The sequence below is a fragment of the Fusarium odoratissimum genome (assembly GCF_000260195.1).
Source record: "Fusarium odoratissimum NRRL 54006 unplaced genomic scaffold supercont1.3, whole genome shotgun sequence".
In the NCBI taxonomy this organism is placed as follows: Eukaryota; Fungi; Ascomycota; class Sordariomycetes; order Hypocreales; family Nectriaceae; genus Fusarium; species Fusarium odoratissimum.
In genome coordinates this window covers 1796646-1818781 of record NW_022158689.1, presented here as the reverse complement: position 1 = coordinate 1818781, position 22136 = coordinate 1796646, and the positions used below count along the sequence as shown (strand labels likewise).

Sequence of the window (22136 nt, the reverse complement as noted above, 5' to 3'; positions counted from 1 at the left end):
GGCTGACATAATATTCCAACAGAAAACCCCACGCGCAACCGAACTCATCGAGACCCCACCACACCATACCCACCCACCCATGCCCACGTTGCTTTTGAGGTTGTTTGCTTGCGGAAGGATCATCATCCAGCGACGTAAAAAAGTTCTAAACGACACACGGAGGACTGGCAAGCGACAGTTCAGGGTGCAGCGGCTTCAAGCAGCTCGCCATCCGCCAGCATGAGGGAGGATGAGGCTGCCGAGACCCTCGTCAGCTGCGGAACTTGGCAACCTGAACAGCTAGATCAACAGCGCTAGACTCTGAGTTGTAGCCGCACTCCTCTTGTCAGGCCGTTGAAACAAGCCCTCTGGCTTCTGCAAGCCCACATATCTTTTTCGACGCTAACAAGCTCCAGGCCAAAGGCCCTAGTCCGGCCACAAGCGCTCCTCACCGTAGATCTAGGGGTTAAATCCGGGTTGATACCATTCGCTAGCCCGAGTTTTTGGAACTGCGAGGAGCTTGCGGAACAGCAACTCCCCTTGCCCCGGCAGACCAGGTCTCCATCGGAGGCATGGTACATACAGCAGCTTGCAGGTACGGCGTAAGCTTGGTCTGCGGAAGTTTGCTCTTGTCACTTCTCCCTTGTCTTTTTTGTCGGCTCACTGGTAGGCTGGTCCTGGCGTAATACGCTATCGACCGATGGCCCAGCCAAGGAAGGTCTCTATCCGTTGGGGACTTGGGAAGAAAATCCTTTTCAATCATGAAATTATCCGGTTGAGATGGTTCGTAGCCAATGAAGAACCTTGTCCCACTTGACTACATGGGCTACCAGGCTGCGCAGACTGGGAAGAGGGGCATCATATTCGCTGATCTACGAGGGGAGTTTATGCAAATCAGAATCACATTCACATTAATAACATAACTGGCCCTCATCCGAAGCTGTCCAGAGTTGGAAAGCTCTTGCAAGGCTGAAGAGAAGGACGTGGCATTGGACGATTCGGTTTGTCTGGGTGCACCCCATTAATGACCTATGACCAGACGCCACTGTCACCTCTCCAGTGGGAATGACACAATGGCTTCGGTTTCTTTGTTAACGGACCCTGCAAAATACAGAGACAGACCCAGCTTTTCTTTCTTGTGCTCCTGATGCCTGCCGATGAACCCGACACTCTCCCACTCTCCCACTCTCCCACCTCCGAGGAGCAGCAGCACCAGGGCGTGAAGTAAGGCGAGGTGTGGCTCAAATGCACCCGACAGATGAGAATCCTGGCGGACGCAATCTTCCTTGAGCTCAAGTCAAAAATTCGGCGGCACAATCGGCTGCCCGCTGGAAGCCCCCCATATAGGCCAACCAGTCCGCTGTCTGACACATTGGGGAACCCAACCTGCGGTTCTTCATGATATTCATGGATGCTCCATTATCCGGGTTCCTGGATCTAGAAGAATTCTAGCGGATCCGTTCATCATGAGTTCTTCACAGTCGCCAAGTTTTACCGCCGAATTTATCAAAGAAGAACCCGGAAAGCCAGTCCCCCAGAAGCCCGTCCGAAGAAGGGGTCTGAATGATCAGATAAAATGGGTTAAGGCGTGGATGTCGAAGTTACCTCAAGGGGATGAGGATTGGGACAACAACAAACCTTCGACACTAGAAGACATTCTCCGTCTGCGTGATCGTCTGACCATCTCTCACGTTGAGTCGCGTCGGGACATGGACTGGCTCACTCTACTCGAGACCTATGCCGCTGCTTCCAAAGACTTTGAGGGACGAGAAACTCAGCTTCACTGCATGGTAATGGTCGCAGCCTGTCACGTGGCTCATGATCAGGGCCTTACCATAAACGATGTTATGGATGCCATGGCTAAGTGCGTTACTGGAGGCAGTGATACTCTTAGATCCAAGCGATTTGCACTGCCCAAGTGTGTACAGATTGGCGATGAACTTGCTAAAGTACTGGGACCGCGGGCATATGAGCTCCCATTGAGAGGTAGGCTGTCTTGAGCTCCCGCTCGATTTATTTGATACAAGAGTCTTTGTTCTCACAACGTACAAACTAGTAAACTCGTATTTTACTTTTGGCCAGCACTTTACCGTCGAATGCTTCCCGATACTGCGCAGAGAGTCTGCTTTTGCGCATCGTCCAAACAACAAACTGCCCTCAGAGTTACTCCGAATCCCAAGTCTCGTCTATGAACTCTGTGACGGGAAGGTTAGGTAGGTGACGGTGTCACGTCACTCCTGTGTCGATTCCTGGACTCACAATCGGCAGTCTACAACAGATCGAAAAGGCTCTAGAGCCAGGCGGTGCGAAGGCCAAGGCGAGATCGAAGTCACAGACGAAGTCGAAGGCGAGGTCGACGGGCAGCCCAGACAGCACCTGGAGTGTCGTTTCGAGCGCGGATATGGAACATGATATGATACACATCATGAAATAGAACTTGTCGTTTGTCGGAAAGTCTATATGGGTTCCAGGTGGAGAGGGATGTAGAGGAACCTTATGTGTCCTCCTTGAGCTTTCAGCCCCGTTTCCCGGAGATGAAGGGCAGATGTTGGTTCCCATGTCTCCTTCTGCGAAGACCGTTTGTCTCTGGAAACGAGCTCAACATCGTATTTTGTGTTTCCGAGGGCCACGACAATTGCAGTATACCCTTTTAGCAATGTCGAAGTGTTGCCTTTTTCGAGACGAAAAGCCTGGGGGCTAATTTCAGGCATTTTGAGATCTTTAATGACCATTCCAAACCCTCTAGCCCACGACTTGAGATCCTCTTCCTACAAAGCATTAACATGTGATGAAACCAGGGGTTTAAGTTACTCCAAGAACAAGAATAACGGAAGGGCAAATATTACCAGATCTTGTAACAAAGCCTCACACAGTAGTCCACATGACTTGGGTAAACCATAAGTCAATAACCCTTCTTTCTTCTCAACGGGAAAGAGAGTCAAAACTTCTGTCGTTGCATCTTGTTGTAGAGCCTGCACATGAGGGCTTAGAGGCATCAGCCTATACAAAGGAGTTGTCATGCTTGGGTACTTTCATTGCATAAGTTGTGTGCCGCCAAGGAGATTTAGAAGACAGCCGGGACCTACAGAAAAAGGCACAGTCAACCTGAACTACCTTAACAATTACTGTATTCGTACACGACACGTTAGGCAGCTACCTTGGAAAATAAACAGGGGTGCCTCAGGCTTCACGGCAGATCAGATCGTCCGCCGGGGATTCAGGATGGATACCGTGGTGATCCCCTATGCGATGGCAACCTGGTTATATGGGCGCCGGGAAAAGAGAGAACTCGTATCGTGGATTTTTCTCACCCAAGTATGTACTTTCATGCTTCTTGGCGTGGGAACCCTCAATGTCCGCAATGCTTATTCTGCGAGACAATTACTGGCCTTTGCTATACCCACGCCAGGCTTGCCGAGAGAGAAGAAGAGCCCCAGCCCAACCGTTGACGGACGGATCTTTTCTTCCACCAGCACGCGATGGCTGCATATTTCCGCTATTTAAGTAAATGAGATAAAACTAGTGACGCAGAATTTTCTTGGTTGAGTCTGAAATGCATGTTTTAAAAGGCTGCAAGCCTGGATTTAGTCTGCAGACAAGTGAGATGAGAAGCTAGTCAATGAGGCGTGAGCAAGTTTTCCCCTCGTCAGGCTCTTGCAACCTTTCTGGAATATCGTTGCGGCCTAGATCTACGATGCCTGAAGATCATCTTGGTCAGGTTCTAGAAGATAACGTTTCGTGTATCTAGCCTTGCCTCATTCGTCTTTAGCTCTCCAACCTCGCTGCCTTCGAGTTTCAAAGAACATCACCATTCAGTTCCTTTCAGTTGAGATGAGTCTTTGAGCTAGGTAGCCTGGACTCTTGAGAAATCAGTCTCGCAAGCTTATCCAAGTCCGTTAAGCTTGTAACTTTGCTAAAGTAGATAGGCATGTCAATATTGTCCACTTTTTCGTCAAGCGTGTTTGTGTTTGTGTTAGCTTTCGGCTCTAATGTGATCGCCCGGAAATGAGGTATTGGCCCACTCCTTCTTTGGACGGATGTGATGCCAGCCTCAGATCTACTCTAAGGCTTGGATTGGTAGGACTCTCGGTATTTGCTGGCGCCTTCTTTTGGGTGCTGGTCTCTGACTCGCGAGCTTCCACCATTTCCGTGTCTCCACCTTGGCTAAGCACCGGACCAGGAAAACGGGGTTATCCATGATCATGGACTAAAAATCACCAGAAATGGAGGTAAGACAGACTGAAAAGGACGATTGGTTAGTAGTTGGGGCTGGAAACATCGACCTAGGATGTGATGCGCTCAACAACTGGGAAGGTTGCCAAATAAATCAAGATCGACTAAAGGTTGTGGAATTCGGATCTCGATGACGTAGATTATAGTGAATACACGATAAAGGAAATATCTCAGTGGCTCACAGACAAGCCAAGGGAGCAGCAATATCAGATCAGGTTATCATGGCAAACTGACACTCGGGGATATATTCATGGATATTCCCTCTCTTCACATGCCCGTATAGACCAATCAACTCGGCTTGCTCGCCTTTAGATATACCGAGGTCCAAAGAGATTACGGCCCAAAGGGACCTTGTCCTGGAGGAACTCCATCCGTTGAGGTTGATAGTACGTAAACAAACACCAGAGAGCCTTGGATGATCTTACCGTTTCTGTCGACTCTAAAAGCAAGCTACAAGTTCCACATTGTCTCTGCAAACCCCGCAACCGATCTACAAGCTAACAGGCTTCCCACGCTTCCACATCATTTCCACATTGTGCCAAGCGCGGCGGAAGTTGCCAGGCCACGCAGACAGGCCCAGGGCTGAAATCGATGACATTGATTGACAGCTCTCTGGTGCCGTGTCTGTCATCCATCGGCTATCGACCGGCCCATTTCTCAGGGGTCTCCTCTCTTTGTCTGTGCGTTCCGAGCGCACCAAAAAGTTTGAAATAATTATAATATTACTCCATTCAATCGCTTAGACCTTCAGTGGACCTTACGTATGTGACCTACCGATTTATGCACTGATGAATTATCATGATTTAGGGTTGGGGATTTACCTAGAGGGGCGGGCCGTGCCTGTAAGAAGCGCCGTTGTTCAGATTAAACCCGTCGTATTCTCTGCGTTGATGAGGCGCAACCGAAATGCTTGACACTTTTGACAGCCAGTGGCAGCTGCTCACGGTCCGGATTATGTCCGGAGGTAGGTATAATGTGCTCTATTATTAGACTGCATTCATGGGTTGAATAAAGCCGAACCCTAGAATGCAACGACCTCATTCTCCGTACGGTACCTATGTCAAAAAGGGGCCGATAGAGAACAAAATTGTAACAAAAGCAAGCGACTTTTGAAATATAACACGTCAGATACCAATTGCAAGCTGTTGCTACCCAAGTACAGCCACCAGGGCACCGATCATATCACTTAATAGTACGTGCCAAGCCAAAGGATTGGCTCGTTCTGCTTATCCGCAATCCTTTGAGACTATTGATGCCGGGAAAAAAGGTATGGAGTGGCTCATCACATACCGCTTCGATATTCAGCTATTGACTATTGTATCATTGATGTCTTGCTACTGCCTACACATACCTAAATACGTTCCTTTTTCTCCATGCCAGGCACTAAAGAACATTTCTGATATCAGCAATGAGACGCTGTCCTTGACATCGGAAGTGATGTACTAAACAGTCTAGACTGTATCCGGGCAAGACGGACTCCCGGTCGAGACGTTGCCAATTTCTAATTATAGATGATCTCGCCTAGGTAGCGACTACTACTTAATACGGCTGGCGACATGTAAACTCGGGTTACACGAACTGGTTTCTGGCCAAGCCCTTCACAACGGCGCAGGAGAAGCAGAGAAATTCGTGTGGTAGAGTTGCATACTGAATGAGGGCATTAGTTGCGCCTCTCCTCTTTCTGGTATGCTATAACTCATGTTATGGGTTAACGCTAAGGTACCAATAATGACTTTTCCGTTTATCCGTGATGGTTCTCTGGAACGATAACGGATGGGATGGTATTGGAATTACCGGTACCCTAGCTCCACGTCCTACATCGCCTGTGCGAGTATAGATAAGACCACATGTTACCTCTGGTTTGATCGTCCCAGAAATTCCAATAGAGGACGAATGTGCGTTCGTTGCTGCTGTGGCTTGTGATTCAGCCTTTGATCGTGAGACAGTGACATATGGCTGTCGCGAAATGTCACCTCGACTACCAAACTGCAGACGCTGAAAGAGTCACATTTACCAACGTCGCTTACACTGCTCCACCATTTCCAGCATCTGGCAGTTGTCCTTACAGCCAATCTTTACAAGGCCTTGTATAACTAGGAAATAGCCTTGAAGGGTCAACTATAAAAGCGTTACAGGCAATAGATAGAACGCCCATCAGGTTTCTGCCCCTAACGAACGCGTCGACCCCGAGTATTCTGTCTCGAATTATCCAGTACCATACTTTGCATGATTGTATGCTTCATCTCCCCATCAAAAGGCGACCTTCACATCCATCCATTCTCCGAGGCCAAAACGCGTCTACGACAAGGTTGTCTCTCAGCAAATTCTACTCACTTCGTATGATGCCATAGACCAGTCATAGACAAGGATAGACGTGGGCCACCTAAGGAGTGCAAATGGAAAATGAGAAACTCTTATGCACTTTCTTTACCAATAGAGAAACCAGGCAGCCAGTCATATTTATTGCAAAACCACAGGTATATATATATAGTAATTACAAACCCGATACCACGTAATAAGGTTATGGTTAATAAATAACCTATTATTGGGGTAGCATAGCATAAACTTATCAGAGCTTGTTTGATAGAGAGACATCTCCATTCCTCCGTTTCTTCCCCTTTGACCTCAAGTAACGCCAAGTGGAGTCAAGGGCAGGTGTCCAATCAACAGGTAAGAATCAAGAGTCGAAGATTACGCTACAGAGGTCATACGTGATATTCACAATTCCTAATAATTTTTCAATAATTTTTAGTTTCAGCTCGTCTTAAAAAAGGCACGTTAACATGGTCCATGCACTAGTGTCTGGACGGCATAGTTATCTTAGTACAGTAGCTAGGTTTGGAGGCGATGATGTCTACAGCTGGAGACTCTTGGGCATCCAAGTTTAGGGGGGAATATGGGAACACAGCTGGACTATTGATTAAGCTCTGGCAATATGCCGATCATCCATAGTGAGCGTGTTGCTAACTGCCTGTATCTACTATGTAAGCAGATGCAATACATCCAAGCAACCCTTTTCTTTCAATTCAATCGAATTTTGTGTGTCGCGTTCTGCTTTGTCCTGTAAATCAAGTGCCTACCAACTACTTAGTGCTTACATCGAATCGCCCCCAAACTTTCCGTCTTCACGAAAAGGGAACCCGCCATCGTCACGCCTCGAGCTGAACAGGAAGCCTCAGCCACACTCCGACACCTGCTTCCAGATCTGGACTCACACTCACGCCAAACATTCGACTCTACAACAAAGACTCAGTCCCCAAGACACGATCTCCGCCAATCTCGCTTTCTCCTAGGCATAGTCGCGACTCATCGACCTGATATGCTCGACGGCTTCCCACCGTAGAGCGACAAAGCGTCATGGACGCGTCGGTAACCGACGTCCGTCGCTCCAGTATCGAGAAGATGCCCATGCCTCCAACTCCGCCTTTTGACAGACTCCCCGACGAGATCATTGAACAGTGAGTAAACACAGGATTTTTCCGCAACTTTACATCAAACTTATCCTTGTCTGTATCGAGCGATTGGTGTCATCGACAAACGCCGTCCTCTCCTTTTATCATATGCTAACGTTTGTCATTTCCTGTTAGGATTCTTCGACAAACTGACCCCAACGGCTTTGCGTCTCTTGTGCTCCTGAACCGCAAATGGAGGGGTGTTTCTCAACGAGCCCATCTTTATCGGCATCAGCTATCGAGATGTCCTTCATATTCGGCGAGCCATCCCACACCACCACAATCGGACGATGACAAACTCCCCGAGTTGCGACGGCTTTTTGCTCGTGAAGTAAAGCGAAACCTCTTCCAGGCATACCTACGACCGCGGGAAACAACTTTTAAGCTTATTTCGACCTCAATCAGCTCTTCATCATGTCCTGGTGGCGAGGGTATGCAATACAGTGCCTCCCCAAAGGGGCACCATCTTCTGGCATACAATTCGGGTAGGATTTATGTGATTGACTTGAAAGGGTTGAACCTGGAAGTCAAGAGGGAGTTCAAGATTCTTCGTCGGCCTGTCGCCGCTTGCATCAACGATAAAGGCACCCTCTTGGTAGTCTTATCTACTGAGATGCAGGTCGACTTATACGACTTACAACGAAGCCCACCCCGTCGCTCACGGTCTATAATTCTTGACAACACTCCCCGAACGATTGCTTTGTCGCCATGCGGTTCTGTTCTGGCTGCTGCTTATGAAGGTGGCATCGAGGTATCGTCTTTAAGGCCTGATGCACTGGCCACTGATCGAAGAGCTGTGAAATGTGATGCTGTCGACGCTTTATCTTTCTCGTTTGATGGGACTCAAATTCTCGGTACTACTATTCATTCGGCGCCACCTAGCACCGTCATAATCACAGCTCCGTACTATGATCCAGGCCCTCATATGTCCGAAGATAACCTGAGCCCCCTATGGACGACGTCGATCCTGTTCCCAAACACCAGTCGTGACTGCAGTCATGCCGTTCTGCTTCAGGATGGAAGCGAAGAGGAGGCAAGCTGGACTTTCACCTATGACAGGAGCTTCGAGACCTTCCGAGCTGTTCGAATTGATGACCTTCGGAATGGCACCACTTACTTTACTGGACCCGTACCAAGCGCATCTCCACAGGCCAGTCTCATTCCCTCCACACTCCCTTCTACAACATATCGAGGTGAACTAGTGTCGGCTGGTTTTCAAGGGAGGGAGGTATGGATATATGGCATACCTGAGGACTTGGATGCTGTCCCTGACAATGTGTCATCGTCAAACGATGGGTCAGCATCTGGTCTAGGGAGACAAAATAGTGATCGGAGTGGTACATCGCGACGGGCATCTACGCGAATCAATAACCCGGAAGGTGCTAGAGTGCCTAAATGGCAGATTTTGTGCGACCAACTAAGGAACACCTTTGTTTCTGGCTTCAAGGTTGCCGAGCATGGGGAAGTTAAAACGGTGAAATGGGTTGCAGGGCATGATAGCTCATCTACTCAGGAGCGCCTGGTAATTGCCGCAAGGGGGGTTGGAGCACCGCGGTTAGTTACTGAGGAGGAAGACATGGATTTTGTCGATGGTGGTCGCGTTACGCTCTTGGACTTTGACTATGGGATCTCTAACGGAACCAAGTCAGAGATCATCATTGAGGTCGGCACTGATAATCCTGAGGTGCTGGAGGAAGAGCAACGCGATCTGGCAACCGAAGTCGCCATTGTACGACGACGTACTGTTGCTCAAAGGCGAGGTGGCCGTGGCGGCTCATCATTGCTTCGGGCTGCTACGTCTGCTTCTCGACCTCGTGCAGCTCCTGATGCTTCAGCAATACCGGCGGTTCCACGACTGCCGCTAAACGAGGACCACAACAATGATGACGATGACCCTTTGCTTCCTCGGAGGATTGGTCAGCTTCCATCTCAGCCAGCAAATCGTCGGGCAGTCGTTGAGCCTGTGAGCCCCAGTGAAGATGGAGACGCTCCTTCGATTGAGGAAATGGAGGCATTAGATGCCCCTTATTCACATGCTAGCCCACGTTCCCAGACCACGCTCCGTCGTGCTGCGACCGCTGCCGCCGTCGACAGATCCCTTCATCCCCGAACGGCAGATGGACGACGTATTGAGTATCGTCGTGCCGATGGCCGAAGAGAGCATCCACATGAGAGTGATGCTGACAATTGGGTACCTCCTCCTCCACCATATCAAAAGGAAGACCCAGGCCCCGATTTGCCGGCCTTTATGCGTGGTCCTTCTGTTGCTCCCATAGGACTTGGTGGTGCATCTGTTCCCGCTCCAGCTCCAGTGCCAGCACTGCCAGATCATGCTACATCCGCCTCTGGTCGTCCTGGGCCTGAGAATCACCGAGCATCCGGCATCGACTCCAAAGGTGAGCAGCCCGGAAACAATTCATCGCAGCGAGCCTCTGGCCAACATCCCCTGCGAGGATACACCACTAGAGATCAACTGCAGGTTGGTGATGCAGCACAAAACAGTGTGAGCCCTCTACCCCAGACGGATGAGGATGCTGATCTATACGACGTGACTCCCCCCCGTTCTCCACGACAGCAAGCGGCTCCACATACAGGCGGAACTTCTGAAACCAGAGCACGACAAACATCAATATCATCTGCTGTGTCGGCTCTTACATCTAGGGCTGTGACAGTTCCTATCAACTCCAGGGAGGGGCGGTCACCCTCACCAGTGCAGGCAGATATCTCAGCTTACGACCATTTTGGCCCAGGTACTCGAATACCAGCTGTAAATGTGGAGAGTGTGCCATCAACCGTTTCTACGGCCCAGGCTGGGTCAGACCCAGCGCCTAGAGCGAGGCGGCTCTCGAATGCTCAAACTTGGCCTCGAGCTGCAGGCCATGAGGCTGAGCAAAGTGTTGCCTCGGCTGATGGGTATCCATTCCCAATGTCTGCGCCTGCCGAACAACAGGCCGCAGATGAGTCGATTTCAGGCCTCCCCCCTCTGCCGAGTTCGAGTCAGCTTGCGAGTCTGAGCAAAAGAGTCAGCCAGGGTAACCCAAGACGGCTTTCTGGAGGGTTCCAAGTCCCAAGAAGGCCTGTCGGGAGTTTTGACGGTAGTTCGTACGTGTCAAGCTCCCTGCCCGATTCATTATTGACAGGGCCATCCAATCTCAGTCGCCCAGAACCCGATCAACCTCTTATCATTAGCACCCCTAAGGGTGTATCGGGTGCTTTCGACTCGCCAAGCCGGCAAGTATCTGGACGAAGGAATGAGACTCCTCTATTGGCCCCGATCCCCCGGCATCCACGGCCGGTACCTGGCTCGAATCAGAGGCCGACTGTTGAGCGACTTGAAACCATCTACAGTATTGCCTCGAGTCACGGAGGCAACCCGCCCACCACCGTTCCACTGCCCAACCAGCAGGTGCCGGCATGGCTGCACGCTCCTCCAGTGCCGGTAACCAGGACATCACCAACAGTTAATCGCCGGCCAAGTCGTGCTGAACGAAGCGCTGCTAAGAACATCAAGGATGCCAAAAAACGTGGTTGGTCAGCCAAACCTAAAAAGAAGAAGAAGAAGGCTGCAGATGCTGCAAGCAGTGCAGGTTGGACAGATATATCGACCGGTTCTGGGGAGAGGGAAAAGGAGAAAGAGAAGGATAAGAAATGTATCGTCATGTGAGACATCAACATGCACAAATTGACTATCTTGAGTAAATATTGGAGGTAATATCCAGGCTGGCGCCACATAGGAAGTTTATGGACGTGATGGATTAGGCGCACATACCCAATCACTGCGCTTTTTGTTTTGTGCGATTCGTTTCCTTTGGCATGAGCCTCGCGGGCCGTATCTTGTTCACTCGCTAGGTTCCCTTTCATTTTATCAACGGGTTGGCATAGCGTGTTTTTTTTTATTGTCATGGGAGCGCCGGAGTCAGCAAAAACGGCTAACGGAAAGTGAGTGCTTCTTGGTCGTTATGAGTTATTTACCTGTCGTTATATTATTAAAAATATCCAAGCTTTGATACTGCACTGATCCAACTTGCTCTGACTGGTTTCTACGATTCATTCCTTTTGCTTCACTTGTCTTGAAACGAGATGATCAAATATTTGCATATCATTTCTTAAATAATCTATAACTCTTATCAAACATAAAACATTGCAATATTTAAACATAACAAGATTTGGGTCTTATTGAATTAGCCCAGGGTATAAATGACAGCTACTCCAGTATTTATATCCACAACGCCCAAAATCAGTTCTAGTGAGAGGATCCCACCCTGCACTGCAGATGGTGGTGAAGGGATTTTGCATTAGAGAGAGACGTGAATGGTGTAGCTCAAAAGGAAATGGTGTAAGTCAGTGAGGTCTAGATTCTGGGGGTGGTTCCGGGGACGTAGGGCTTCCCTCGCCGCACAGCGCCGAGATCAGCCTCGTCCATCAGGTCGGTGAATGTTGTCGCTCTCGTCAGGGGGCGGGGTTTCACAATGGTGCTAGGGTCCGCGAAAACATTGATATTCTCGCTACTCGGCTCACGCTGAAGCTCAGGGGTACTTGGTCGACGACTACAGTACGACGAGCCCTTCATAGCGCGGATCGGTGGTAGCCGAACGTTTCCATGTCGAAGAGACTCTTCATTGTCGAGGGGACTGGGCTGAGCATTGGGCGAGGGGTTGGGTGAGTCGAAGGGATTTGGAATAGAGATACGAATCCGCGGAGGTGGGGCGTTGAGACGTGTGCTAGCATTGGAAAGCTGGCGTGCAGGCACAATGCTTGAGCGTTGGGTTGAAGGGGTCTTGAGGATGAAGTCGGCGCGGTAAGAGTTGGGTTGGCTGATGGGCTCCGAGATGATGTTTCCGAACGAGGCATCGCTCGTGGACCGACGGCCGTAACCGTAGATATGACTACCCTTCTCTGAGCCTTGCGCATCACGTTTGTTCTGACGACGGACGTAGAGGAAGATTACAACGGCGATTATCAGAAGAATAATACTGCCGCCGACGACACCGCCAACGATGGAGGTAGTAGCAGGCCCCGAGTTGTCGGACTTGGAGTCTCCGTCCCTGTCTGAGCTATTGTCTGAGCCAACAGCTGCTGTGGGCTCAGCGCTCGTGGAGGGTGCAGCGCTGATGGAGATGGTCTCGATAGCCCCCGTAGCAGTAGTTATCGCACTGGGAACAGGCGTAGACGTCTCATTAGGAAGCTCAGCACCTTCTGGGACATTGGTCTGATCCTTGTCGATAACACACTGCTCGTCTTCACACGAGTATCCAAAAGGACAGCACTTCTGTCCACATTTTTGAAGATCGAGGTTGAATACTATCGTCTTGACAGGGGCGTTGGGAAACTCTCTCTGGTCCTGGCCGCGGATATCGCAGGTGATGGGTTGAATGACATTGCAGGTCTGGCCCCTGGGACAGCATACTGCTGTGGTCTTGCCAGCGAGAAGTCTGCAGGAGTTACCCTTGGGGCAGCAAAAGTTGGCGATGTCGCTGTTGCATGATGTCTGGTCCGCATCGCATGTGTCTTCGCGGGCGAAGACACTGTTCGCGGGGAGAGCGGAGGATGTTGAAGCGTAGAGGGCTGTGATAAACAGAACCCTCAGGGGTGTTGGGAGTCTTCCCAAAAGCATATTTGGTGTGTATTATGCGTGTAGTTGTTGGTTGTTGTCTTAAGTGTTGGTTACTAAGCGTTGGTTTTGTTGGTTCGTTGTTGAAGGAATGTCTTCGGGTGAATGTGATATTGTATATGCAAGGAGTCAAGAGAAGATGATATGCAGATGAGTTGGTAAGTCAGACACAACCGGCGCGTATGACAAAGAGGGAAGCAATGAGTCAACTGAACAAGTGAATATGTTTTGTTTTGTTTGTTCGATAGAACAGTGAAGGTGAAGAAACGGAACAGTAAATACAGAACGCAGAACAAGAGAGTGAGAAAAAAGAGGGAGAACAAGGGTACTAGACAAAGACCGAGAATGGAACCATGAGGTCACTGACAAGGAAACCGTCTTCTTTCCATCATGGACATGGCATTCCTCTGCCTTGCCGCCTTGTCCGTTGAGAGCCATCTCGACCCATTCGTGGACGATATTTCAGGCTCGACTGTCGCATCAGAGACCATCGGGCGGTTGGTCAGAGGCGCTGAGAGCCAGTCGCTGAGAGGGTCTAGGGCCTATCGCTTGACACGCCAGTAGACACTACGTAGTCAGTCGAGACCTACTAGATGTGGGAGGACATAGAAACTGGTTTGTTTGGCGATAATGTCGCCCTGGTTGAGACAGACGAAAATGCTGTGGTTGGCTGAGAGTCTCAGAAGACATTAAGCGCGCGGCGATGCATGCCGCTGATTGGTGTCTGTTGAACAGAGCCCAGTAAAAATTCAGCTGTGGGGGTTCTGTCCCAGGCGCTGAAGACTCATGGCCAAGCGCTAAGGTTGGGCGCGTAGTTTTCTAACTTGGACTCAGGTTGTGATGAGATCCAATGAGACGGGGAACCCCATGAGAGAGGTTACTGTTTGAAGGCCAGTTCTTGGCATAGAGTGAAAGTGTTGTGTTATTTAGGCTTCAACAGGCTGTTTCTTGTCGTTATGGGCTGCCTCCCTTTCGTTCTTGTCAGTGAAGTTGGAACTCTACCTTGGGCACCTTATCTTGTTCAGTGACGATAGATACCAGTAAACGAACCAATTTTTACATGACCTTGTCACAGGAACAAAGCACGGATATCTTGGTCTCCAGTGCGTTCTCTGGTTCTTTGTCCCTGCTGTAACATAACTAACTAACCCCCCTACATCCGTTATCGTGACACAAACCACCAAAACTCTCCATCCTATAATTACTGTAATATTCTTCGTCGATATCCGTAATGCATGCCATTTACCCGATCATCCCCTCTCTAACCCCCCTGGACTCTCGCACACAGAAATGCATCTCACAAAATCCAGATTCGCCTAGGCCTCGGCAAGAGGCAAAAAGTCCACGTCTTCTCCGCTACGGTCGGTAAAGAAAAGAATGCCCTACACTACACTACAGGGGGCGTGTAAGTCATTAGATCCAGGAACTCCACGCACTGTCCAGAAGCCCTGAAGACCGGGGGGGGGGGGGGGGGTCGTCTTCCCTTTTCTATCGCTGTTGAGAATACGTGTTTGCCTCCAAGTTTCCGTCCTGTAAATCAAATGCACTGCTATGCGATGCGCTGGTGCACTGGTGCCTCTGTATCCCTCGTTGTAGATGCACTGCGACTCGTACGGAGTAACAGCTCATGATGTTGCATGCATTGGGCATTCTCATATAGAGTGAGGCTTTAAGATAGATGATCTATAGGATGAAGTAGATAAGGGAAAGTTTCCCAAATATACATACTATGAATTGTCCTCGCACTGCATTTGCGTAGCATAGCATAGCATAGCATTGCATTGCATGCGGCTTCCTTTCCATACATCCGCAACGGGCATAAGGCCTCATTTCTCCAGCACGTGTGCCACAGTATAAACATTCTCAGGCCACTGAAAAACTCCCTGTAGATGCCCTACGGTAGCAGCACATATCTGCATCTCATCAATACCACCCTCTCAACGCCGCCTCCCCCACGGAGAACCTACCTCTCCCCGGCTTTCATGGTGTGATGATGCTGACTTCTCCAGGGGATAAATAAGCGCAGAAGTAAAAGAACCCATCGTATGCGGAAAAATATGCTGGCAGGTAATGTAAGCAGGCCGAGGCATTAATGCCTATCCCAGTTGTGCCTCTCGGAGTTGTGATCCCTTTTCAGAGGCTTGCAGTCAGCACTGGAGAAAAGTCCCCGAATTATGTGGTGTGATTTACATGATCAGATAGATACTGTGATCTCATCTTCCGTGGTCATTACAGTGAGGGAACAAATAGAGTGCGTGGTAATGTCACAGCGTAGAGAGCCAATTGCAACAATAATGTGCTTTGTTCATTGTTTGCCTTGTCTTAGCAAGGTCATAATGTCCTATCTGTATACCACTTCCTTTCTGGGAGCTAGCCCATAACCAGCTTCCCAGAGCCTCTCTTTTCATATCGTCATCCTTCACGGCGCCTTTACCCCAGATCCTTCATTGCGCCGTTTCCCCCCATACCATTGCCTGCTTGGTATCATAGTAAAGCAATAAACAATAGCGAGTGATCCCGAGTCTCGCGGTACTCGACCGTTTGCATCCAATAAACTGACATTTAAAACGGCATCGTGTTGCCGCCCTATTTGTTCCTGCATATGGCCATGTATCTTCTGTCAAACGTCCTATGCATGCATGTCCCTAACGCCTCGTCCCCGTATCAAAAATATGTCGAGATGTGGTGTATCCAAGTGTCGCTCTTTGTACTCCCACATTCATCTCAAAACGCCTTGCGGCTTCCTCTAGTAACCCATCCCAGTAGGTATCATTGTATATGAAGTGAAACGAAGAAAAGAAAAAGATAACTCTGCCCTTTCGGGACAGATAATAAGTGAATAACAAAGCCTCGTGTAGGACATGGAAGTCTCACTTCCAAGCCTGGTCCTCGACGGCTGGCAAATGCCTGCTTCGCCTGATGAGGTGGTCCTGGCCGCTCTCATGTTACTGAAAAGAAGGTTAGAGCAGAACTAGATGGTCTCACCCAGCACGGTCCTGCTACCCTTCAAAGGCCAGCCAAGAAGGTTTGCAGAAAGCAGTGCTCAGATCAACAAAAAGTCCCACCCCTTCGATTCCATGACATCCCGCCAGTGGATGTGCAGCTGGGCCGCCTCAGACGTCGTGGACCCAGGTGTGCTCACACCCGAGAGGCTGTCATTCTGAACCCACACCTCGTGCAGGAGGGTGGCTACACGTCCCATGGTGCCAAACCTAGCCGAGTCACCCAGCTGAGCCAGGCGATCCTCAAAGAAGGCTCGGAATGAGCTACCAGGAACGCTGATGGAGCCGCCAATGAGATAGACCCAAGCAAGGTTGCGGTCAAACCCATTGGGGCCCGAGGGAATGTGTTGAAGCACCGTAGTCAGCTTCTCAACCAAGCCCATGGGGGATGGCTGTCTGGGGTTGAATCCAGGAACCAGGCTGCAGAGGAAGATGCGAGCAGCAATGCGGAAAGCCATGGTCATGTTCTTAGAAAGCTGCTTAGGTGAAAGGCTGCCATTGGCATTGAAAGGCATCTTGGGGCCTGCATCGCCCATCTCGGTCAAGCTAATCTGTTCTCCAAGGGCAGAGACATGCTGACAGAGTGTGAAATCATCCATGCCATCCTTCTTGAGAGACTCGAGACAGGCGATCTCGGAAATGAGATACATGACCCGGTCATCACAGCCCATGAGCTCGCGCAGGCCAAGGCTAGGGTTGAGCTGAGAAAGATGCTTCTCACGGTAAGTGTGAGCAAATGTTGGTGAGCGACCCTTCATGGTGGCACCGAGAATGTCAATCCATGACGAGAGAGACATGTTGAAGGGGGTTTGCATTGAAGCCCGAGTAGGATCAGAGACGATGCCGGGAAGGTCAAGCTTCTGCACCAAGCTGATGGCAGCCTGGAAGTGCTGGTGCCAAGGAATATCGAGAAGGCCATCATCATAGCGGCCAACGACAGACTGGAAGAAGATGAGGCCAAGGGTTGCCTCGAGAATTTGCTGGTGATTCTCATCCTTCTTGAGAGCCTCACAAAGAGCCCAGATGGTGGCATAGCGATGGCGCATGATGTCGTTGTCAATGTCCTCGGTAGAGGTAGAGCCATTGGTATGTGATTTAAGGTGCTGGGCAGCGACACTCAGGCAGCAGTGAAGGTAGGCACTGTTTGATTGAAGAGCAGGGAGTATCAGGTCTGAGCTGACTGAGCAATGTTGGTTGGACTCGAGGATGGGAAAGATGGTTGGCAGAACGAATTGGATGAAGTGGTCCAGCAGGCGCTGGTCATTCTCATCCAACTCAATCTGGACTTGCCTCGACTCTGTAGAAGGGCCATGTGAAAAATCGAAGAAGTTGCAGTTGAGGGTCTCCTCTGAAAGGGATTCCTTGCGCTCCTGGAAGACCTGCTCGGCCCACTCGCCGTCGAGAGGACCGTTGGGCAGAACCGTACCAGCTGGAGGAGGAGTGTGGTAAGTGCTGAAGGTGGAGATGTGTGATTCGCGAACTGTGGGCACATCATTTACAAACATCTGTCGCTCTGTCTTGACATCGATCTCGTAAGGCGAGTAGCTGCCGAACATGAACTCGGGGTGCATTGGCGCACCGAATCCATACTCGTTGCCACTGGGAGGGCTGTTAAAGTTGAAAGCAGCTGGGAATTGAGAGTCAATGGAGGCGGATCTTGTGCGGTCGAGAGGATCAGTGAAGGTGGCTGATGTGGGAAGAGAGTGTGTGAGGCCAGGAGGAGAGCTGGTGACAGAGTTCTGGATGTTGTGTGATGACTTCTCAGAGAGCTTCTTGCGCTTGATGATCATCTTGATGTCCTCCTTGTGTTTCCTTCGCATATCGTTGTTGCTCCACCACATGGGTCGCTTGTACTCGCATTGCAGACCGAGGTGCTTGCAGGCTGTGCACATGGGAGTTCCCTCGTCGCATTTCTTGCGTCGTAAACGGCAAGTATAGCAGCCTGTGAGGTTCATGTTAGCTCACCACACTTCAGTAAGATGGTATAAGCGGGCGTACCTGTTCTTGAACGACGATGCATCTGCGTCTTTGTCTTTGGCTTGCCATTGCTGGCTTTGGAGGCCGGTTTGGCCTTTGAAGACTGTGATACAGTCATGTTGACGGTGTTTCCAGTTGCTCGCGACACGCCTTTGCGATGGTCGGGGGGCAGCGTAGACATTTGTAGGCTACGATGCTTGGTTCTTAGAGTATTGGCGTGGTAGGGACCAGGAGGGGTGTGTGATCGACAAGGGGGGAGTGGTACTGTGTAATCAGGGACCAGACGCGCACTGTACTCTAAACCCAGGCCTAGTCGGGTGTGGAGTCGATCAGAGCGGGACGGGATGGAGAAATTGTCTTTGCTTGTCTTTTGCTTTAAACTGGGCTGAGGATCCAGAAGCGAAAGCCAAGAGGTTGGGCGTTGGGAAACGTGACCGGGGGGATATCGAATCCGAAGTTGTCAAGTCCGTTTCAACAAGTCGAAAATTAAATTAGTGTTATTGTATCGGTCAGGATCAATACGGATCACTGAGCGAATTGTTTGATTTTGTGTGTAGTCGTGTAAGTGGCAGCCAGGCCAACGTATCAAACTACAACGTATCGTCCGTTATTCCGTTTCGTTTCGAATCGAAATGTCCTTTTGGGAAATTGCGTAGTAATGATTGACTGGTTCGAAGCAAGTCCGGCTTGCTTGTAACTGGATATTGTAAAGATTGATGCGGGTAATAGAAGGGTTTGAGGAGGGCGGTAAGAGAGGAAAGGGGATCAAGAGAACCTTTGGCGACACTTGGAATCTCTGAACATAACGAAGAAGAAAGAGGGCAAAATTCTTGGGCGGCTGCTGGAGGGCTAAATCCTTATATTTTGGCCGCTTCTCTCGTGGCCCTTCACACGTCGATTCGATGATGGCTTCCCATCGTCTTGTTTCTATTTTTGCATCATGCACGACGAGCATGCCATGGCACCAGAGGCAGCGACTGCGCTTAGAGAAGCCAATGGGGAGAGTCGGTCAAAAGATGGTCTCTCTGTGTCCATCGGAACTCCACTCTAGGAATAGATGTGCACAAAGACAATAAGGCGAGCAGGGGTTCAGTCATCTAAAGGGGAAAGTCGCGCATGGTGTGCCCATCTATGGTCATATCCAGCAGCCACTCTGCTCGCATGAAGAGCTCATAAACAGGGGGGTCGGAGCCCATTCGGATCTAGCTCCTCACGGGAGGATATGCGAGGCGGGCGAGCTTGGGCTTTGACTTTTGGCTTCTGATTTGAGGCCCTCCACTTGTTGGCTAGTACTTGAGGTTCAACTGCCATCTATCCAGATGCCCTAGAAGGCTGAGATGCGGTTTGTGATGTTACTTTCACCTTGAAGAAGAAACGTTCAGAGTTCAGGCATGAGCTCAGCTTTCACGCAGTGGATCTGTGAGGTGATCAGTATGGGTTGCTTCTTTAGTATCTATTTCCATCCCAAGAAGTAGTAACACCCACCATCATCATGATGCTGATGCTGATAGAGAAGCTCACCGGGCTCTTGCACCTGCGTCTGCATATGCGCGAGTATGTACACCGGAAGAGGGGAAATGCCAAAAAGTCGCACAAGGATCCGACCGCTAGCTCACCTCCTCTATCAAGGTCTCATAGCAGGGTCGTTCCATGCTCAAATGGCAGAGAGTGTACTGTGCTGATCTGAAAACTCTATTCGGTCGCATCTAAGATGGATTCATTAAACAGTAGCATCTAGTGCAGCCATGGTCAGTTGTGCAATTCACGATTTGCGAGTCATATTTCACGCTTCACGTCCTGGAACTCGGCCGAAGTGGACGATCGGGCCAGAAACTTGTTGGGCTCTAGGACGCAACGGAGATAGGCTGGTGGTAGGAGAGAAGCCCTGGCCAAGTACCTAGACGATTTTTAACGAATAGAATAGTCAAAGAGGCGGTCAACCTTCAGATTGGTCAAGCGGCGAAAGACCTCGTGCGTGCAGTCCTGCAAGTGGCTGTCCGCAGCCGGGTCGAGAAGCCAGAAGCCCCATGGATGGCCCTCAAAAACACCAAGTCTCCAGTTCTAAAGAATACCGGCATGGTTGGGTGTTACGGGACAAGTGCATGTCTTGACCAGGGGTGGGAGACGGTGACGTCTAACAGCGCGGGGGTTGTTGAGAAATCCCATAACTGGAGGTCACGGGGGTCGAAAGGGCCATGTGAGCGATAAAGGAACGAGTCAAGATGGGGTTATGGGTTTAGAGAGAGCATTGACATGTCTCTCTCTTGCTTAGCCCAGGTAACCTCGAGTGTTGATCAGTCTATGTCGAGACTTGAACAAATCTGCTCCGTAGCAAAAGTCAGTGAGACAACATATGATTGCTGCCACTACGCGGCAACAACTCAGCTTAGCTGAGCTTCACGGATTGGGTACGTGAAGATATCAACACTCATGCAGCGCAAGACGCTATACATGGCTTCTGCTGTGTGCCGTAGCTGTCCGACATGTACCCGACCATTGCTCTAGTGGGCATGACCTGGCATTGCCATGCTTTCCAGTGGTTGATCTGTGAAAAGCTCTGCTCTGCTCTGCTGGCGCCAAAGCTGGGTCAGGTCGCATTCTGCAGTGACTGGGGAGGAAAAGATCGGTCTGATGAGCAGGCCTGTCGTTGTGAAAAAGAGCGTTTCTGGTCCGTGATTCGACAGCCGAGGGTGACACGCGTGCATTAGCGCATTATGGGACGGGACCAACCGATGAGGAGCGTCTGCCGCGGAGCAGGGGCAGTTGCATGGGCTAATCCAAAAGTGTGTTAGCACCGTTGATTGCCTACCCCGGCCTCAGATCTGGATTGGCCCCGAGCCGCAGGTGGCTCGACAGGGGAGCTCTGGCGCCATAGCCAATGAAAGCAGAAGACGATGATCTCTGCCGCCATGCTCTTGCATCTATTCAGGGGCCCCTGGCTAGCTCAAGACCCTTACCTTGCACCAATGCACCTTGAGGTGATCAAGAAAACACCGAGCCGAGCGGGGAAACTCAAGCTGGTCTTGGTGAGTTTATGATGTGATAAGCGGACCATGACGGGCAATAACGGGCGGCCTAAAATGGGTCATTGATTATGCTCTTTGACCGTTGGCTGATCATGGAAGAAGTTACTGAGACGCAATGTCACTACTCGATCCTGTTGTGGCAACACAAGATTAATCTTATCTTGATAGCGTGCTTATGTTTGTGGAGGAGGCTGTACCTGTCTGCAGTGCCGATGAAGAAGCAGAAACCAACAGTCAGATCACTAAAATCCCCCATCCAACAAGATGTAGCTAGCTAGTGCGCAAGGTCATCTCATCTGTAAATCTGCCAACCAAATCGAAGCTCCTCTACACCTTCATTAGATATGGGCATGCAAGACCAGACCATTTCAAGGTTGAGCTTGGATTATCCTTTGAACCTAGCAAGGTACATTAGCCTCTCTTGATAGTTACTGAATCTGGAAATGTCATCTTGCCATCCTCTGCTCCGGCTATCCTATCTTATCTCTCGACTTACACACACTCTCTCTCTCTCTCTCTCCCTCTTTCTCATTTCAAAATCTTCAACACCATAAACCAGATTAAGTCAATAATAATATTTGTGTGTGAAAAGGCCCGATCCATCTGGCAATGCTTAGCTCTTCAAACCCTGACCTAACATTTAATATCTCATCACACTCTTTGGGCATTTCGTAAGCAAATCCATCACACTATCACCTGTCAAGCTCATGAAGTCCACTCCCACTATGGTCTAGTCAAGTCATGGATAGACAGCTCCCCCGCCAATGCGAGTCATTGCCAAATGCCTCCGCTCGTCGCAATTAAACACTAACGTCCGTCACCCAAAGACTGGCCACCCCCACAGACCGGCCACCTC

The 22136-nt window shown here is 50.1% G+C and overlaps 6 protein-coding genes across 9 annotated transcripts; 3 read left to right on the top strand and 3 right to left on the bottom strand.

Moving 5' to 3' along the window:
- The first annotated feature begins 71 nt into the window (after window positions 1–71).
- Window positions 72–4224, top strand: FOIG_03023 (uncharacterized protein). Of its 2 annotated transcripts, XM_031200644.1 has the most exons (3): window positions 72–1965; window positions 2036–2192; window positions 2248–3714. In XM_031200644.1, exons 1-3 carry the CDS (start codon window positions 1446–1448, stop codon window positions 2411–2413), a joined length of 843 nt encoding a protein of 280 aa, XP_031070412.1. In that variant the 5' UTR covers window positions 72–1445; the 3' UTR covers window positions 2414–3714. The 2 variants fall into 2 exon arrangements, with proteins under 2 accessions (XP_031070412.1, XP_031070413.1); XM_031200645.1 differs by having other exon boundaries at window positions 2036–4224.
- FOIG_03024 (uncharacterized protein) lies at window positions 866–3254 on the bottom strand. Of its 3 annotated transcripts, none has more exons than XM_031200647.1 (3): window positions 3066–3254; window positions 2826–3008; window positions 866–2747 (listed from the first exon to the last, which is right to left on the bottom strand). In XM_031200647.1, the coding sequence occupies exons 2-3, from the start codon at window positions 2997–2999 to the stop codon at window positions 2436–2438; spliced, it is 486 nt and encodes a 161-aa protein (XP_031070415.1). In that variant the 5' UTR covers window positions 3000–3008; window positions 3066–3254; the 3' UTR covers window positions 866–2435. The 3 variants fall into 3 exon arrangements, with proteins under 3 accessions (XP_031070415.1, XP_031070414.1, XP_031070416.1); XM_031200648.1 differs by lacking the exon at window positions 3066–3254 and having other exon boundaries at window positions 2136–2174; window positions 2239–2747; window positions 2826–3048; XM_031200646.1 differs by having other exon boundaries at window positions 2826–3254.
- Window positions 4225–6963: 2739 nt separating the features above from the next.
- Window positions 6964–11788, top strand: FOIG_03022 (uncharacterized protein). Its single transcript, XM_031200643.1, has 2 exons — window positions 6964–7670; window positions 7800–11788. The coding sequence occupies exons 1-2, from the start codon at window positions 7570–7572 to the stop codon at window positions 11326–11328; spliced, it is 3630 nt and encodes a 1209-aa protein (XP_031070411.1). The 5' UTR covers window positions 6964–7569; the 3' UTR covers window positions 11329–11788.
- On the bottom strand, window positions 11677–13920 carry FOIG_03021 (uncharacterized protein). Its single transcript, XM_031200642.1, has 2 exons — window positions 13643–13920; window positions 11677–13316 (listed from the first exon to the last, which is right to left on the bottom strand). Exon 2 carries the CDS (start codon window positions 13276–13278, stop codon window positions 12016–12018), a length of 1263 nt encoding a protein of 420 aa, XP_031070410.1. The 5' UTR covers window positions 13279–13316; window positions 13643–13920; the 3' UTR covers window positions 11677–12015.
- Window positions 13666–15291, top strand: FOIG_03020 (uncharacterized protein; the record flags this gene model as incomplete). The annotated part of the gene is made up of 3 exons (XM_031200641.1): window positions 13666–13776; window positions 14586–14680; window positions 15285–15291. 3 exons carry the CDS (start codon window positions 13666–13668, stop codon window positions 15289–15291), a joined length of 213 nt encoding a protein of 70 aa, XP_031070409.1.
- A 196-nt stretch (window positions 15292–15487) lies between these two features.
- FOIG_03019 (transcriptional regulatory protein Pro-1) lies at window positions 15488–19642 on the bottom strand. Its single transcript, XM_031200640.1, has 2 exons — window positions 18276–19642; window positions 15488–18219 (listed from the first exon to the last, which is right to left on the bottom strand). The coding sequence occupies exons 1-2, from the start codon at window positions 18433–18435 to the stop codon at window positions 16319–16321; spliced, it is 2061 nt and encodes a 686-aa protein (XP_031070408.1). The 5' UTR covers window positions 18436–19642; the 3' UTR covers window positions 15488–16318.
- Between the last annotated feature and the right edge of the window lie 2494 nt (window positions 19643–22136).